The sequence below is a fragment of the Nicotiana attenuata genome, unplaced genomic scaffold (genome assembly GCF_001879085.1).
Source record: "Nicotiana attenuata strain UT unplaced genomic scaffold, NIATTr2, whole genome shotgun sequence".
NCBI classification, from domain to species: Eukaryota; Viridiplantae; Streptophyta; class Magnoliopsida; order Solanales; family Solanaceae; genus Nicotiana; species Nicotiana attenuata.
Genome location: NW_017670310.1, coordinates 9,967 through 28,407, shown reverse-complemented (window position 1 = coordinate 28,407; position 18,441 = coordinate 9,967). Strand labels below are relative to the sequence as shown.

The window sequence follows — 18,441 nt, the reverse complement described above, 5'->3', positions numbered from 1 at the left end:
ATTAAACGGTTTTAAGTACCTAACGGAAAAAATTTTCGGAAAACGTTTAAGTTTTTACCTAAGTAAAACGACTTAAACCCAAAACGTATTTACCTAGTTACTAAAGTTAGAAAAACAGACTAAACACAAGGTTTTACATTGATACCGTTAGTATACGTATCTTGCAACTTTCTCCCCTCGGTTTACCAGCAAAAGCTTAAGGTTGGTCGGTAAAAGCGTTAGTCATCTACCCACTACTGTACGTCGTACGGCGTCGTTCTACCATCGTGTTAAGAATGTTGAACTTTTCGTCTTCACTTACCTACATTTTCATGTTGAGTCACAACAAAAAAAACGTCAAACGGGAATGCATATATAACTTTAATATTCAACATTGCTACGTTTATATATTTAAGTTATTTACACTGACCATGTAAAGATCTCCTAATGTTCATTGAAGTTTATCAATTATAACAGGTTAGTTATCAAGTATTACCAATTAACTTTTTATATAAAATTTAAGTACCTTAATAACGTCGGCTTGGTCCCAAATGCTCAAGATGCCTTTACGAGCAGCATCTGCGGATGGCCATAAGGGCAACCTTAGATTTGGGTCATAAGAGAGAATGCAGCCTGCTTTTTTGGCAATCTCCATGGCTGCAAGATGAGCTGACCTACACGGTTCCGCAATCAAAGAGATTGACCCATAGTGAAAGATTCTTGCCTGCAAATAAGGGAATTTACACTTATTAAGAGAAAAAAACATTTGTGATCAGTTTTTTTAGCAAAATAAAAACATGTTTATTTACCTTTTGAATGAGATCTTTGTCCAGCTCTGCCTCTGTAAGAAGCATATCAGCACTTGGATTGCGGAAAAACATGAATTCTCTCTCGCCATCTGCTCTCAATGTGACAAATGCTAATGCTGTCCTTGCATGAGTATCAAAACGCATGCCAGAATTGTCGACATGGTTCTGTTTTAATATATCAGATAACATATAACCAAATTCATCTGCACCCACCTGCAACAGAGATGAAATGCATAGGAAAATTAAATACAAGTTCAAATGTATCAAATAAAAATTTTGTTTAAGTGATAGAACCAGAAGACAAAATAACCCCATATGTAGGCATAACAAAAATGTAACTTGACTGAATTCATATCAAGCAGATTGTAGAGTATCAGCCAGAAATGATTGATCACATAAGTTAGCAATGAGTTTAACTTTACAGTGTAATTTTTTTATGATATCACGTCAATAAGATAATTAATGTAGCGATATATTGGTAACTTAGAAAATACGTATCAGATAATTCTAGGTATATATTGGTCGTTATCGACCCTGTATTTTGTTATGATCTTTTTAACCAAAAACAAAACTTAGATAATACGACGATTACCTGTTACAACATGTAAAAATATATTGAAAGTGTAAAAATTCTTTAGGTGAGTATAATAGTACCTTGCCAATAAAGGCGGAAGAACCTCCTAATCTTGCTATACCAACTGCAACATTAGCTGGAGCTCCACCAGGAGCTTTCTTAAAACCAGGCGCTTCTGCAAGTGAAACTCCAGATACAGTAGGAACGAAGTCAATCAACAACTCCCCGAAACAAACAACCAGGTGATTGTTTTCCTGGTCCTTTTTCTTCATGGATAGAGATGTTGGTGAACCTACAATTTTGGGAGATGTTACAATGTTAAAAATACCCACAATATTCACTAACAAGATATATGCATTTGATGCGAATATGAGTATGTGAGGATCTTAATAGAGGCGAATCTAGGGCAAACTCCATATGTTGAACTTAACATATATGTTGCTTTCAGCTCGAGTTATATACACATATGAAAAAAAAGCATTTGAAATGTATACATATAATAAGATTACATTCATTTTGAATCCGGTGACTCTAATCGCTTATGAGAGAATATATATTATTGATTCACGAAATAATCATGTCGTTATTTCGTTATTTATATCACCCTCTTTATTTATTTATTTGGGGGGGGGGGGGTGTTTGTGTTGATAGATCAAAATTCCGTGGCGAGCCTGTTGAATAATTTTTATGGATTCTGTCATTTCATCGATTCGTACTAAATAATTAACGAGCTAATGAATCCCACCCTCGCTTTACGGTTTGCTTAAGCATGGAAAATTTAAGAACACAACACATGAATGAGTATATTGATGTCAAGCACTGGCCAATCTAACAATGGGTTTGCAGATTCGGTAAAACCTAGTGTTTTGTGGTAGAATTAGTTCTATTATATATATATATATGTGTGTGTGATAAAACAAAGATAGATAAAATTAGATATACATTTAATAAATCATTCTTTCTACTGAGAACCCAAAACATCTATATATGTTATGAATATAAAAATGAAGATGAAATTTCAAAGGAATAGGAAAGAAGCTTACAGATAGAGCTCTTGCTTTTATTGAGCTTATCAGAAGAACTCTTAGATAGCTTGAAGCTGCTTTTCATGGATCGGTCAAGGATAACAGGGAAACAACAGGCGAATTTGGACCCCTTTTTACTTGACCGATCCATTTTATTTACATGTAAGGTAGGCTAGGCAGCTATGAAATTTAACTTTAAGGAAACTTCATTATATATAGACAGAAAAATGAACCCTACTACGTAGGAAATCTGGTGGTTTTCATAATTCTCATGCTACACCACAAAACTTTCTAATCTCATATGTTTTTTTCTTCTTTACGTGACCAATTACACAAGAAAATGACCGCTTCTTTTGGGTGGATTTTCTTAGGCGAACACTTGCCATTTCTGTCCTAGTTTTTCTACCTCATCAACATAAACTTTGATTGTTTTACCCGCTATAACGACGATTATTTCTATTAATGCCTCATCTTTTATGATGTAAAAGTACAAAGTGTCAATTTGGCTTGGCCAGAGATGTTTGCGTATTAATTATAAACGACAAAAGGGAAAAGGAGACATTGTTCTTTAATAGAACAGGTGAATAATCAGGGGCGGACCTACGCTTGGGGGTGGGGGCACGGGCACCCGTTGGCCTCGGTAAAAATATTGTATATATATTCTATATATATAAGTTAATACGGGAAGGACCCCTATAAATATATTATGCGGCACCCTCAGTCACAAAGACTAGATAAAAGAGTTGGTTTGTGGGCGTAGTTGGCTTCTTCAAGACTCAAGTTTGAATCTTAGGTCCAACAATCAAAATAATTTTTTTGATTGGGTCTCATTTGGTCAGGCCTTTAATTTAACGCATACTAGTACCCTTTTTGCACACGCCTACTAGTACCCTTTTCTCTCTCTTTGACATAAGGTTCTTCTAAACCCAAAACAAATCTTTGACATCAGTTTTTTCTTCTAAACCCCATTCCCAAACCAAAACAAATTTCATCCTTCACCTGTTCACCATCGCGGCATCACACGTTTCTTTCTTCAGGGATTAAGGCATGAAGCAGCTGCCGAATCTTTTTCTGGGTAAGATTTTAAAAATTATACTTGGAATTCTCCATCTTGTTTTCACTTTTCTAATGGTAAATTCAGTTTCTAAGTTAGGGTTTAAAAAAATCCCTTTTAAAATACGATTGAGAAGGGGCTTAACTAGAAGGTTTTGCTTGCCTCTTATTTGTGTCTTGTTCTCACTTTTGGCTATTCTATTTTGATTGAATCTCTGAATTTTCTGTAACTTTTCTCGATTTTATTGAGGCTAGTAAAGCCTTTGATTTAGGCCCCAAAAATTTTAAGGCCCCAAAAGGTGTACTTCTTTTAGTTTTTGAATTTATTGTTTGTTCGACTCTCAAAAAATTAGAAACGGTGAGCTCTTTGATATAACTGCTTGAAATGCTATCTCTTTCAAAGTTGACATAGATTTTTGTAATCTTATACTACTTCACTTGTTAAATGTTAAGTTATTCGATTGAACTCATTAACCTTTGTCACTGAGCACTGGACACTTTTTGAGTTGCTGATTAATAGTTAACAAAACCCCTTTATTGGTACAAACGGAACCAATGTTCACTTATTAGTTTGCTGTTTCTTTTTACTCCTCAGAAAGTTTGATTGATTAATCATATTAAAAATATTATTTTGCTTGGCATTGTTGCTTTGTAGGAAGTTCTCTTGATGTGAATTGAGATGGACAAATTTTTGACGAGGTTTAATTCTCCTCAACCAAGTTCTAGTTTTAGAGACAATTCCTCCCATCTTGTCGAAGAGTTTGATGTGAAATCACTTAATACCGACCCCGGAGAGAGAATACCCATTGATAGATATAGCCCTAGAATACGGGATGAAGTGAGAAGACACTACATCCAAAGAGGGCCCTGCCAAGCATTATCCCGATGAGTTTGGTGAATTGAAGCTTCGAGATCTTAGTCGCCAACTTGATACTTTCATATGGCATATGCAACATGGTGACCCTAGGTTCTCTGATTTGAAAGGAATTGGTGATTTGGCGAAAGCATTGGTTGAAACAAATCTTGTGGAGACTTATTCACTTGTTTATTTGCTTGTGAAGTTGACTTTAATTTTACCCGTCGCAACTGCAACGGTGGAAAGAGCATTCTCATCTATGAAGTACATCAAAAATGAATTGCGTAGTAGTATTGGTTATGCATTTCTAAATGATTGTTTAGTTTGTTACTTTGAGAAGGAAATGTTTGTAAAATATGAAAACGCGTCGAGTTCAACTATGAGTGGACAATATACTTTTGTTATATTAGTATCAAGTTAATGGTATTTGATAATATTGTTGTTTTTATTTTGATGATAAATCATCATAGTCATTTCAAAGAGTTACACCCGAACTTTATTGTTGGTGATTGGCATACTAAAAATAATGGTGCCCCCGTAACGCTTAAATCCTGGGTCCGCCTCTGTGAATAATAACATAAGAAAATTAACGGCCAACTCTATTCTTTAACCCATGAAGAAATGATCAAGAGATTATTTTGATCTAACATTGATATATATCTACATAGAGTTTAAACTATATATACTATAGTATAAAGGACTTTAGCACTATTAATATATAATCACTTCTACTAGGTTATTTAGAGACGGTAAATTGCAGAAAATTATGAATATAAGATATCATAATTTGTTACCTATTTCATGTTTTGATAAATTTTTCCCCTTAACCAAAAAGTCTTGATAAATTTTAGACACGAAATCAATTTTCACGAGCTTCATCGCTAGTCCGCTACATTTGGTCATGTACTAAAAATGACTTTGTTCTTTCGGGAACAGGGAGATACTTGTAAAATACTCTTCAGAAAAATGGGAAAAAACTGATCGTCGTTGCCGGGTTCAAACCCGGGTCACCCGCGTGACAGGCGGGAATACTCACCACCATACTACAACGACTTGGTTGATGCTGAGCCTAGACATATAATTATTCAATGGCATATCACTATACAATGCAAATACCACTATGGGACTCCTGTAGAATAAGAAAGTAACGTTAAATGGGTGATAATGGATGATTTGTAGCTACCCAGATCTTTAGGTTCAAATTATTTTTATTGTAACCTTTCACTAATTTCATCTGATAGTACTATGTTTGGGAAGGGTAAAAGATTACACGCATAAGGTGTTTGTTTATATAGCAATTCACTGAACTTTCAGCTTAAGTGTATGCACTTTCTAGAGTTATGTTCCACATTTACCCGAAAGATCATTTGTTTTTTGTTGCATACTTTGAGACATAAGTGGATGATTGTTATACAGTTTACGTTTATGATTAAGATTTAAATAGTTAAATAATGGTTGATGTTATTTCAAAGAAGATTAAGGGTGTGTTTGGTATGAAGGAAAATATTTTCCGAATATTTTCCGGAAAATATTTTCCAATTTTCCCATGTTTGGTTGCCTTAAATGTTTTTGGAAAACATTTTCCTTATCAATTCATTTTCCTCCAATTGGAGGAAAATGTTTTCCTTATCAAGAGAAGGGAAAACATTTTCCAAATCTCCTTCTCAACCTTCCCCACCCTCCCCAACCCACCCTAACCCTACACCCCTCACCCCGCCCCCCCACCCCACCCCCTAAAAAAAATTCTTTTTTTGCTATTTCATTCTATTTTTTCATTTTTCTGCACCATCCAACCCACCCCCCTCCCCCCTACCCTCCCCCCGCACAACCAAAAAATAATTTAAATATATTTTTAGTTTTAATTTTATTATTTATCGGTTTAAAGGCTCAAAATTTTACAAGTTCCAAAATTATGAGTTCGGAGGTTTATGTGTTTGGAAGTTTACGGGTTTAGAAATTATAAAGTTTATGGGTTCGAAATTCCGCGGTTTTGAAAGTTTAGCGGTTCGAAAGTTTATGAAATTTGTGGGCCCGAAAGGTTGTTAGTTTGAAAGTTTATGGCTTCATGTTTATTATATTTAAATTATTTATGAATACTCTTGAGAAGTCATTTTCCTTAATTTGCGTACCAAACATGAAAAATGAATAAGATTACTACTTGTTTTCCAAGAAAACATTTTCCGTTATACCAAACACACCCTAAGTTCAACAAGTTCGACTAGTGGGGTGAATTCACTGGGCAATCAAGACCACAGGTTAATTAAATCGTAGCAGAGTGTAATTAAGCTCTTACAGGGTTTTCCCAATGATAGACTATCGGACACGTTATGCTGCTAAAACAGGTTCTAGTTAATTCGAAAAGATGAAACGTAAATTTTGTTCTCTTTTCTCATTTCCACAAGAACTGAATGAAATAGCATGAGATAAATATGAATTAATGTCGCACTCCATTAGGGTAGTAAAATGGTTAAAAGAAAACAGTTAACCACCCATATTATCCACTAAAAAATAGTTGGATGATAAATTTTTAAAAACGGGTCAAATATGGGTAAGAACCATATTATCCATTTAGAAAATTGATAACCAATGGGTAACCAATGGATAGCCAATGAGTCTAACTTTTACATTCGTAATGCCTCAAATTGGGGGTTCCTCAAGTTTGGGAGACTAAGAATTCTCCCAAAAGTGATCATATGCAAGAAGTCATGGATAATATGGTTACCCATATTATCCGCCAGTTAACCCGTTTTTATCTGTATTAAATATGGGTCGGGCCGGATAATTTATCCATTTTTTTATTATCAGTTTTTTACCCGAACCACATCCGACCCGACACACCCGTTTGTCACTCCTACACTCCATGTGTTTGCTTTGAATATCTCAAACATCATAATCAAATTGAGAACCAAGAGCATAAAGATAAAACGGTAACGTCATTGCATATATGCAGATTCAACAGAGATTATTAACACGTTTACAACTAGTCCTCACAATATGCATCTATCTTACATGATTGTAGGATACTAAGGCAGCAACTAGGAGATCCAGAATTAAAATAATATTTTCGGGAGCAGAATAAAGTGGCTGACTTGTTAGCTAAGGAGGGACGGAAAATTGGAAAAACTGAAGCTCTTACAATTTTCGTATTACCACCAAATACTATTTGCCTAGTCTTACATTGGATATTTCTGAAGCTACATATCTTAGATCTATCTCTAGTAATGTTTGTAATGTTTTGGCCAAATATGGAATGAGGTTGCAATAAACAAATATGTGTGACATATTTCAAATAAAGAAGACAACATATGGATTAGATAGGTTAATCACATATACATAAAGGAGACAGACCGGTGACGTATAAACACGCTCAAGATTGTAGCTGATGTTGGTGTTTGACTCAAAAGATATTGAAACCTTTTTGAACAAATCAATCAAAGAGAATGAAGGGGTAAATCTTAGTCAAAGCTAATAACCTCCAGATATATATGCGAATCAGAAAATAATGCATAAAATGAGATAGGGGCGATCAATCTTATTGATAATGTTCATTTCCTCATTCATTAATTGATGAAGATCATTCTTTTTTTGTCTTCTGTGGGAAGGTTCTCTTTTCTAAGAAAATTACAGAGTAGGGATCAGAGAGAGAGTTTAGATTAGAGAGAGGAAAAGTCCCCCTTCTTATGAAAGACTCCTCCCCTATATATTGTTATGGAATCCTCACTAAGGGTTGATACAATTGCGCACCACGTTTGCTTTGGTCGTTCCTTAAGTGTCGTTCCTTATCATGGAGGATATTATGAGTACGGGGTTTTGGTGCAAACCATGCCGCCTTCCGCTATCTCGTCATTTGGACGGGATCTCGGTTAGACCGAATGCAACGGTCAGATTTTGACCAATACAGTTAGTCCATCCGTCTACCGGGGTCGTCTCTTGTCGAGCCGGGTAGGCAGATCATGGTTGTTACATATCTAAGAGAAATCTGACTACCTACCCCTTGGGTATGGTCTTTAGATTCTAGCCATGCGACGACGTCTTTTCGATATCCTCGAACCATTTGGTCTTTTCGGAACTCGAACATCGTTTGTCTTGAAGTGTTGTTTGTGGTTACCTGCCATTATGACACACGTTCCTAGGGGGGTTGAACCGTTTCATGCCTTATCAACCTCAATTGGCGACTCTTGGATTTCGTGCTCGAAAAATTTATGACCCTTATAAATAGGATTGCACTATTCGATTTGACACACTCTTTGCTTTTGTTTAAGAAAACATTGCGAATCCTCTTTCCTCCCGATACTTCGGATTCTCGATTTCCTTTAGTTGGCTGGGAATTTTCGTCTTTCCTTTTCTTTATCCTCTTGCTTTATCAAATTGGTTCAAATGGCTGGTGATTCTCCTCGCGCTGACCTTTCTTCCCCAACTCCGGCACCAGAAAATGATGTTCTGGCCACCGGAGGAGCAGATAGAAGATGAGGAGGTCCCATCGGTGACTGAGATCTTGCCTCGCCCTGGAAAAGCGTGGAGCGATTTTCACAGTCCCGCCGTGGAGGAGCCGGAACCTGCTCCGTCCGTCATAACAGAGGAGGGAATCGCAGAATTGAAGGCCAGGTGGGGGATCCCTTGCCATGTTGAAATACTGCCGGCGGTGGGGGACGACATAGTCCACTTTGACCGCACGGGGTATTGCGCGTTCTATGCCTACCCTTTTATTGTCGGATACACGCTTCCTCTCCCTCTCTTGGTGGTAGCTTTCTGCCGCTTTTACGAGGTATGCCCAGCGCAGCTTTCGCCGTATCTATATAAATTGTTCCTCATGCTGCTTAAGTTTGCGTAGCTTGCCGGTCGTGAGATCACTTTAGGGCACCTGCTTAATATTTTCGCCCCTCAACTCATTCGTGGCACGATGATTCACATGCGCCGCCGAGGGTCGAAGAGTCTGGTGGTGAAGATGGACGATAGAGCCAACCGTCTCTTCTACGAGAATTACTTTTATGTGCGGACCGAACACCTTGTGGCGGATCCTATGGGGTTCCCTGAGAAATGGAACTTCGCCTGTAAGTTTCTATGCCTTTTGTCGGAATAATGTTCGACCGCTCTTTTATTTTTTTTTAATTGGGTAATACAAAGCTACCTCCTGCACCTGTTGATGGTATCCACGAGTGGGTGAGCGCCATCCTTCCTCATACGGCCGCTGTCCGTACATGGTCGTCTTTCTATAAGAAATATGGACGCAAGCCCCTTACTGGTGAGTAATATTATCTTCGTTCGCTATTCCTTCTCTTTTTACTTGGTTTCTTATGTGATGTTTATCGATGCCAGGAAGAGTGCGGAGAGCGAGGGCTCCTCCATTAGCTTTTCGTCAACCTGCCTCGTCCACTCGTCCTGCTTCGGTATCTACTGCCTGACCTTCATCGAGGGTCGCTTCAGTCGAATCTACGGCTACGGCCGTACACGCGGAGGTCACCTCTCGACCTGAGAGGTCAGCCCCTGTCACCTCCCTAGTGAGGGAATCTTCTCGTGTCGAGGAAAGGGAGGAGTCATCAAAGAGGCGGCGAGTGGAGTTCGAAACGGCTCCTTCAGGTGTGATATATTTAGGGGAAGACCTTCCCTCGATGGGATCTGAGGCAGGAGTCGATGCCGTTCCGCCTATAGGGGCAGTGCCAGCTGCTGTGTCTGACCCATCAATGGAAGTTCCTGTCGCTGTGATTAATCTGCCACCGACAGTAGCGGGGGGTCAGACTTTCGAGGCTGCTGCTATTACTTTGGACGGACCTTCGTCCGCGGTACCTGGTCGTGCTTCTTCCTCGGCCGCAGGAAGGGGAAATGGTGTTGTAGTCGACGACTACGAATCCGAGTCTAATCTTGATCCTGTTGATGTCAGGATGTTTGAAGAGGGTCTTACCCGTTCGGCGGTACAGGCGGGAGGGTCGTCCTTTATTCTAGAGATTCCGTTGGATATCAACCTTTTGGGAGATACGGAGGACCTGGTGCCGCAGTTTGACCTTTTGTGCTCCGCCGCCGAGAGCGAGGCTCTTCGGAACGTTCCCAATATTGGTTTGATGCACGAAGTGGACCCTATGGGCTTGAGGGTACGTTTCACTTTCCTTTTATGTTCCTTTTGTTTTTCTTGCCGGCCTGGCCTTAGCCTGTTTTTTTGTTTTCCAGACGTACATGGTGGAGATTGAGAGTGCTCGCAGAGATGATACTCGGGCCAAGATTTTCCTGACGATGCTGGGGAAATATCGGTGCTATTGCAATAAATGTCGCGAGATGCATGAGCGGCTGAGGGCGAACCCTGATGCTCGATCCCTTGGCAAGGAGTTGGAGAAAAGGGACCAGCAACTGATGGAGGCTATCCGCAGGAGTAGTGCACTTGTGACCACGCCGGGCGAATTGTGTTGGTATGCCTATGACCGCGTTGGGAGGATTATACTGTTATGCCTATGACCATGCCAGGCGGATTATGATATTAAGCGTGTGACTACGCCGGGCTGGTAGTAGTTGAATTGGCCGTGCTTCCGTATGGATATAGATCCATCCCCCTAGGGTCAACCTCTCATGTTTCTCTCTTGATGGTGTACACGCGAATATTGAGGAAAACTGATCAGTGGTTTGGTTCGGATATGGAAAGGTTGAGGAAATATGGTTAGTGTTTTGTTTGGATTTTGCATTTCATCTTTACTTGCAATCTCCGTGGTTAATTACCTGATTTAACTGCATATCATCTCTATATGCTAAACCTGAGCAGAGTATTTGAGTAATTGTACACATAAACACACAGATGCTTCTTTCTGTGCCTTATGACTTGATTTCATTATTGTTCTGTACTTGCTAGAAATGATGAAACTGTACAGGTTACAACTATCATTTGTAGTTCTCGCTTCTTTTACCTTGCCGAGGTTAGGTATGATACTTATTGAGTACATTGGGTCGGTTGTACTCATAATACATTCTGCACTTAATTGTGCGGATCCAAGTGTGGAGACCAGTTATCGGTAGTAGATTTGCTTGTTGAGATGAGCTTCACGAGGCGAGGTAGAGCTGCATCCTAGGCCGCAGTTTAGACTTGTCTTTTCTTGTGTACTGTTGTTTCTGTTCAAACAGTGTAGCTATTTAGTTTTCAGGCTTGTATTCCGTTGTAGAGCTCATGACTTCGTATTTACTAGTTTCTGGGGGATTTATCTTGTATTAGCAGTATTTTGGTTACATTGAAATTTCAGACTTAAGCTATTTTATAAATTCTGATGTTTTGATTTTTTATTGTTATATTTCAGCTTTTCTAGCTGGTGTGTTAGGCGCCACACGACGAGTTGGAATTTTGATCGTGACATTATCCCCATAGGTATTCTATTTGCTATATGATATGTGTTATGGTATCTACATTCGTATGAGGTGACGAGGGTCCTTGCGCATGCTAGATTTTTAATATGACGGAGTAGACTTAGACTTATCACATTCTTTAGTTGTACTACTTGAGTTAATCTTGCCTATTAAAATTATTTAACTCTTGGCATGCTACTTGATTAGTCGCGAAAATTATACCTTCTCCTATGGATTTAATCCTATGTCGTACTCATTTGTTTGGAAGTTTCGTGATTATTCAACTCGTAAGTATATTCGCAAGTTGGGCCAGTGAGCCGTTGAAATCTTTATTACACTTATAGGATCGGGTCGTTCGCCTCGGTAGAATTATGTATAACTATTCTTATGAGATCGAGTTGATTGTTTCATCACCACTCTTATGGGATCGGGTCGTTCTCTTTGATAGGATTATGTAACACTACTCTTATGGAATCAGGTCGTTCCCCTCTACAAGATTATTTAACATTATTCTTATGGGATAGAGCTGATCGCCTTATTAGCACTGTTATAGGATCGGCTAATTCTCCTAGACAGTATTATGTAATACCATTCTTATGGGATCGGGTCATTTGCCTCGGCATGATTATGTAACACTACTCCTATGGAATCAGAGTGTTCGGCTCGGCAGGATTATGTAAAATTACTCTTATGGTATTGGATATTCACCTCGGCAGAATTGTATGGAATACTTCGATAAGGAGTCAATGTGCATATAAGCGTCTTGACTTGGATTTGGTATTTGTACCTAATATTGGTCACATATATTCCATTGGAGACAGTAACTGTTATTTGACAATTTCGTATTTATTCTTCTATTGAAGGGCATGTAATACATATTTATCCATTTCGTTGCTACTTGTCATGCATCATACCTGTCTATTTTCTTATGTAAATTTGGTTATTGGACCACTATTAAATGTTGATGTTGACCCCTCGCTATTATTTCTTCGAGGTTAGACTGGATACTTACTGGATATTTGTTAATTTACATACTCATACAATACTTTTGCATAAGTTGTGCAGGTACTGAGACAAGTATAACTGGTGGACATACAGGTGTGTAGGCACAACTGTTGAGGAGACTTTGTGGTGAGCTGCTTTCTAAGCTACAATCCGTAGTACACGGAGTTCCCTTCCTAGTTATTAATGGTATTTAGTCTGTTTTCTATTCTAGACATTTGTTGTAGTAATAGTATATATTCCAGTAGATGCTCATCCACTTGTGACATTGGGTTTTGGAGACTTTATACCATTGTTCATAGTTGTATTTCTATTATAAAACTTGATTTTATATTTCGATCATTTTCAAATCTTGAAAATGATGTCAGTATTTTACTATGAAAATGAAACGATTCCGCTTATTTATTTCATTATTTATTTTAGAAAATATTACTCCCTCCGTTTCATATTAAATGAGGTACTTTGCTTTTTAGTCTGTTCCAAAATAAATGACACATTTCTAAATTTGGAAATAATTCAACTTTAAACTCCTCATTTTACCCATTTTACCCTTAATGAGAATCTTTTATAACTACACAAAAGTCATGGCCCCACAAAGCTTTACCCCTTAAGCTTTTAAGACCACAAATTTCAAAAGTCTTTCTTTTTTTCCTTAAACTCTATACCGAGTCAAACTACCTCATTTAATTTGAAACGGAGGGAGTATGAACTATCGATCGTTGTGTTGATTTACTCTGACTTGCCTGACGGCAGCGTTGAGCGTCATCACGGCCTATGGTGAAAATTAGGCCGTGACATGTTATCCGACAAACATTCGATTCAAAATGTTAAACTAATACGTGAGAGATGCCTATGACATTATACTAGCATGAGCGAATGCATAACTAGCCATGGCTCAACGATTAACAAGTTAAGCATGAATAGCTAAATCAAGATATACCCTTTATAAGCATATATATTAACCATAAAATCACATATATACTTGTCATCTTATACATATGGTTATACCCATATGCATAGTATACGCCAAACAAGTCAATTGAAGACCTTATTGAGGTCTAACTCTTAATTTACCTTGGTCCAAGAAACCTTCAACCTTCTAGAACATTCTTTTCTCGGTCTAAATATATCAATTGAAACCTTCAATGATGTCAAATAATGCTATCGAACTATCAATTGAATGATTAAAGTCTAGGTTTAGGTTAAAAAGAATCTAAAAGTCAAACCCAAGTCCACATTGTCAACCTCCAAACCAAAATCAAATTCTGGTGATCCATAACCTCACAAGTCCAAATCTACGCTTAGACTTTCATTTCAAGTCCATTTGGAAGATCAAAAGTCATTTTAGGTGGTTTTAGATCTAGGTCTCAAAATTTACAATTTTCACCTCGAATCCATGTTTAAATTATAGATCTTAGGTTGGATTCATGAAATAGATTTAGATCCAAGTTAGAAACACTTACCCTAAGTTTATAGATGAAGGTTTAGGTCAAAACTCTCCCAAACCAAGCCCTCAAGTCTCCGAAACGGTGAAGAATAATATAAAATCACAAAACCTGGATATTTACACTAAAATAGGAAAAATTGTAGTGATGTTGCAAAGGACCATTGCTGGCTGCACTAGCTAGGCCTTTTGCGCCCACATTGAGGTCCAAACTAACACAACTTAAGAAACACCCTGGAGTTATGGCTGTCGAACGGGACGGGCCGGCCCGTCCCGTCCCGGTCCCGTCCCGTCCCGTCCCGCTTCAAGTTAAATGGGATGGGCCAATGTTAAACGGGACACGGGATGGGACGGGACGGCCATTTCGTCCCGTTTGCCCCGTCCCGTTTCGTCCCGTCCCGTACCGCGTCCCGCCAGTATTTTTTTATTTTTATTTTTAAAAACTAGCCGTTGGGCAACGGCTTAAATGGCAAAAATAGTCGTTGCCAATGGTTCAAATAGCCCCTACACCCCCTCCCCCCAAAAACAGCCCCTACCCCCCCTCCCCAAACTTTTAATATAATCCCTAAGTTTATTAAATTACACTTTGGCCCTATTTTCTACTATAAATACCCCCCATTCTTCTTCATTTTTTTCCACAAAAAATCAATCTTCTCTCTCAAATCTCTTACATTCTAATATTCTATCTATATTCTATATTATTCTCTCAATTTTGTTACTATCAAGTATCAAGTATCAAGTGATATCTTTCAAGTATTTGGGCAAATTTTTTGGAGCAACTTTCAAGCTTCAAATTAATTCGTCAAGTATTTGGAGCAATATTTCTGGTAATTTCTTCAAGTTTCAATATTTAATCACGGTGCACTCGTTCCATCTCCTAATTTTAATATATAATTTTTGCGTATCATTTTAGTGCTTAATTTTTGTGTTTACTTTACGTGTTATATTTTCGTATTTCATTTGTGTGTTTAATATTTGTGTTAGCTTTTTTAATTTTGTTTCGTATTTAAATTATGGCACCTAAAAATGTATTTGGTATTTTTAAAAAAAGTAGTAAAAAAAGTAGTAAAGGTGAAAGTAGTAGTAATCCTAATCCTAACCCTTCTCCTAGACCTCCTAGAGTTAGAAAGCATATTGATGAAATGACTCATGTTGATGAAACTTCATTTTCCCAACCCCCCACATTTTATGATGTTCATGTCGGAGAACAATTAGATCATGAAACTTTACAAAGACAATTTGGCAATGATATTTTTTTTGAGGATGAAGAGAATGAGGATGAAGAAAATGAGGAAGAAGAATTAGATGAAACACCCACTAGTCCCGCAACACAAGCTCCAACTCAGAGTCAATCTCAGTCTGGAGCTTTACCCCCTGTACCCCCTGTAAGGGGTAAGCCTAAGGTTGAACGTCCCAAAACATCACTTGTATGGAAATTTTTTAAACATGATAAAGTCAATCATCGTGCTATCTGTGAAAAATGTAAGCAACAATTTGCACACTCAATAAGTGGTGGGACGGGGGGTTTAACTAGACACTTAAGAAGTGCTCACAAAGATTTATGGATACAAGCTAACATAGAAGCCGGAAAAATTATAGATCCTACCATCAGTTCTGGCACTCCTAGTGGATCTGGTTCTAATCAAATTCAACAACAACTTGACCCTGCTTCTGGTCATGTTTTACGCAAATATAACAAAGATAGAGATCGTGAGAACTTAGCAAAAATGGTGGCTGTCTGTGGCTTACCTTTTACTTTTCCTTCTCACCCTGCTTTTGTGCATTATATACAAGAAACTTATAGCCCTGCTTTTCAAGGTTTTCTTAAGACCACGGTTAGAAATGATGTTTTTATATTTCAAACTGAATATCTTCAGTATATTCGTTGTGTATTTTTTCACTTAGATTGTAAAGTGTCTATCACATCTGATATAGGTCATAGTCCTAATGGTTGTGATTATTTAACTGTTACATGTCATTGGGTTGATCATCACTGGAACTTGCAAAAACGTATGGAGCTCATGGAACATCAATCAACATTGCCAATTCCAGTAGAATGTCCAAGAGATATTATTGATAAGTTACAAAGAAGCTATATATGAGCTTACAAATATTAGTATGATAATTTATAATTGGCTACTAAGAGTCCTAGTTCAAACAGAACCCTTCCTAGAAGGTGGCTGCGTAGATTATGTGCTCTTCAAAAGAATTATATTTGTATTTGAGATTTGAAAGTTCTATTAATAAAATAAAAGGCTCTAAGCGATGAATTATTTTTATGAATTGTCTTAGTTACTTAATAGTTAATACTTTGAAATTATATTAAATAAATTATAACTTTATTATAAATTTATATTTACTAGAATATTTCATTACAAGTCTTTTGTTTTAATATTTTATAATTCTTTACTTAGTTTTCTAATTTTCGTTTTAACATAGTAACATTTAAGTTTAAAATAAGTCAAAAAAACGCAAATAACCGCTCTGGCGATTTACAGTTACGTTTGGCGCACAATAGCAAAGACCGCGATTGTCACCGGAGTAAATGGCACGTCGCCGGAAAACGTTGCATGGCCCTGATCCGCAGAAGGAGAAGTTAATTACTCCAGATAATGGTATTCAAAAGGAATTATCTCCGCTAACTTTTGGTAATTTTCTACCACAGAAGTTTCAATCGATTGAGGAAGGAGATGAATTAAGCAGCTCAGAGGATGAATCTCAATTAAAGGCAGTGAAAATGGAAGAGCAATTGAACTCAACGGTAAGGCAACTCCAGTATTCAGAAGCTAGTGGATCGAGAAAGCCCACGCCTACAGCAGCTGATGTTGTTCGTGGAAATCGCAGCTTACAAATGGGTAAATCACTTTCATATGTGCCTCCAGTTGATAGAGAAGGTAAGAAAGTGGTTAAACTATGTGCGGATGATCTGAAAGCACAAGAGGAATATTGGAAAACTGCTTTGATAGGGTATGTGATTGGGGAAAATCCGTATGAAAAGGCTATGGAGAATTATATGCTTAATGTGTGGAATTTTGTAACAAAGCCTAAGATCCTTATGCATGCTGAGGGGTATTGTATTTTTCGATTCAATTCCACAGCGGACAGGGATCTAGTGCTGCAATCTGGACCCTACACATTTCGAAACAAGCCTGTGGTACTTAGAATCTGGGAAATTGACTTCACGTTCAACAAAGATGTGCTAAGCACAATTCCAGTGTGGGTGAGGTTCCCAGGGCTGCCGGTGGGATTTTGGTCTACTGAAGCACTTAGTAAAATGGCTAGTGCTATTGGTAAGCCATTATACACTGATCGATTTACTGCTCACTATGAGAAAATCTCCTATGCTAGAGTATTAGTAGAAGTGGATGATGCTCATATGCTCCCTGACCAAATTGAAGTGGAAACTCCTTATGGCCAAATGACTCAAGACATTGAGTATGATTGGAAACCTACCTTCTGCAATGAATGTCTAAGATTTGGACATGACTCAATGGATTGCTGGTATAATATGAAAGAGGAGAAGAAGCAGGAGCAAGGGGAAGAATCTGAAGGAGAGAATAAGGGGGAAAGGCAGAGAAAAAGGAAAAAGAGGCAGGGGAAGATCATAAAACAAACCTGGGTTGTAAAGCAGAACCAAGTGAATGAAGAGAATCAACCAAAAGAAGACACAGTGGAAGTACTACAATGTATGAGCAGGAAAACAGAAAACACAGGAGGAAATGTACTACCTAGAGGTGATGAAAGGAAGAAAAGCAGCATAGCTGTCAATGTGATCATGAATTCAGGAATGGAGGGACAGAGTGAAAAAGAAAAATCTGAAGCTGACTACATTCAGAAGGAGAGAAGTGGTCATCAAGCTGAGCCTAGACCACCTGATCCTTTAAAATCCAAATGATAATTGCTACATGGAACATTAGAGGGCTGAATCAAGCCCTCAAGCAAAAGGAGGTGAGAGCTCTTATTGCTAAAAATAAAATAGATATTATGGGTTGTATTGAAACTAGAGTAAAAGAACATAAGTCAAAAAAAGTGCAGGAGAAAATAGCAAAAGGATGGAATGTATGCTGCAATTACCAATATGCTGTGAATGGTAGAATATGGATCTTTTGGAGAAACACTGTACAAATGCAGGTGTGCCACATGTCAGATCAATACATTCACTGCATTGTGGAGGATGCTAGTACACAGTTTAAAACTCATCTTAGTGTCATCTATGCTCAAAATGATGGCAAAAAGAGAGAAAAGCTGTGGAATGACTTGAGACATATCAGTATACCAGACAAGGAGACTTGGATATTATCTGGTGACTTCAATAATGTCCTAAGTTCTGATGATAGGATTGGATCACCAGTAACAATTGCTGAAGTTAAGGGATTCAAAGA

The 18,441-nt window shown here is 37.9% G+C and overlaps 2 protein-coding genes and 1 long non-coding RNA gene across 3 annotated transcripts; 2 read left to right on the top strand and 1 right to left on the bottom strand.

Annotated features, from left to right (window-relative positions):
* Positions 1–147: 147 nt before the first annotated feature.
* LOC109237608 (probable fructokinase-7) lies at positions 148–2,579 on the bottom strand. Its single transcript, XM_019403927.1, has 5 exons — positions 2,406–2,579; positions 1,443–1,654; positions 789–1,001; positions 506–703; positions 148–301 (listed from the first exon to the last, which is right to left on the bottom strand). The coding sequence occupies exons 1-5, from the start codon at positions 2,536–2,538 to the stop codon at positions 227–229; spliced, it is 831 nt and encodes a 276-aa protein (XP_019259472.1). The 5' UTR covers positions 2,539–2,579; the 3' UTR covers positions 148–226.
* Positions 2,580–2,874: 295 nt separating this feature from the next.
* On the top strand, positions 2,875–4,700 carry LOC109237607. Its single transcript, XR_002069648.1, has 2 exons — positions 2,875–3,462; positions 4,096–4,700. It is a non-coding gene; the product is annotated as an uncharacterized LOC109237607 (long non-coding RNA).
* An 11,904-nt stretch (positions 4,701–16,604) lies between these two features.
* On the top strand, positions 16,605–17,954 carry LOC109237605. Its single transcript, XM_019403925.1, has one exon. The coding sequence runs from the start codon at positions 16,605–16,607 to the stop codon at positions 17,952–17,954; it is 1,350 nt and encodes a 449-aa protein (XP_019259470.1).
* The last annotated feature ends 487 nt before the right edge of the window (positions 17,955–18,441 follow it).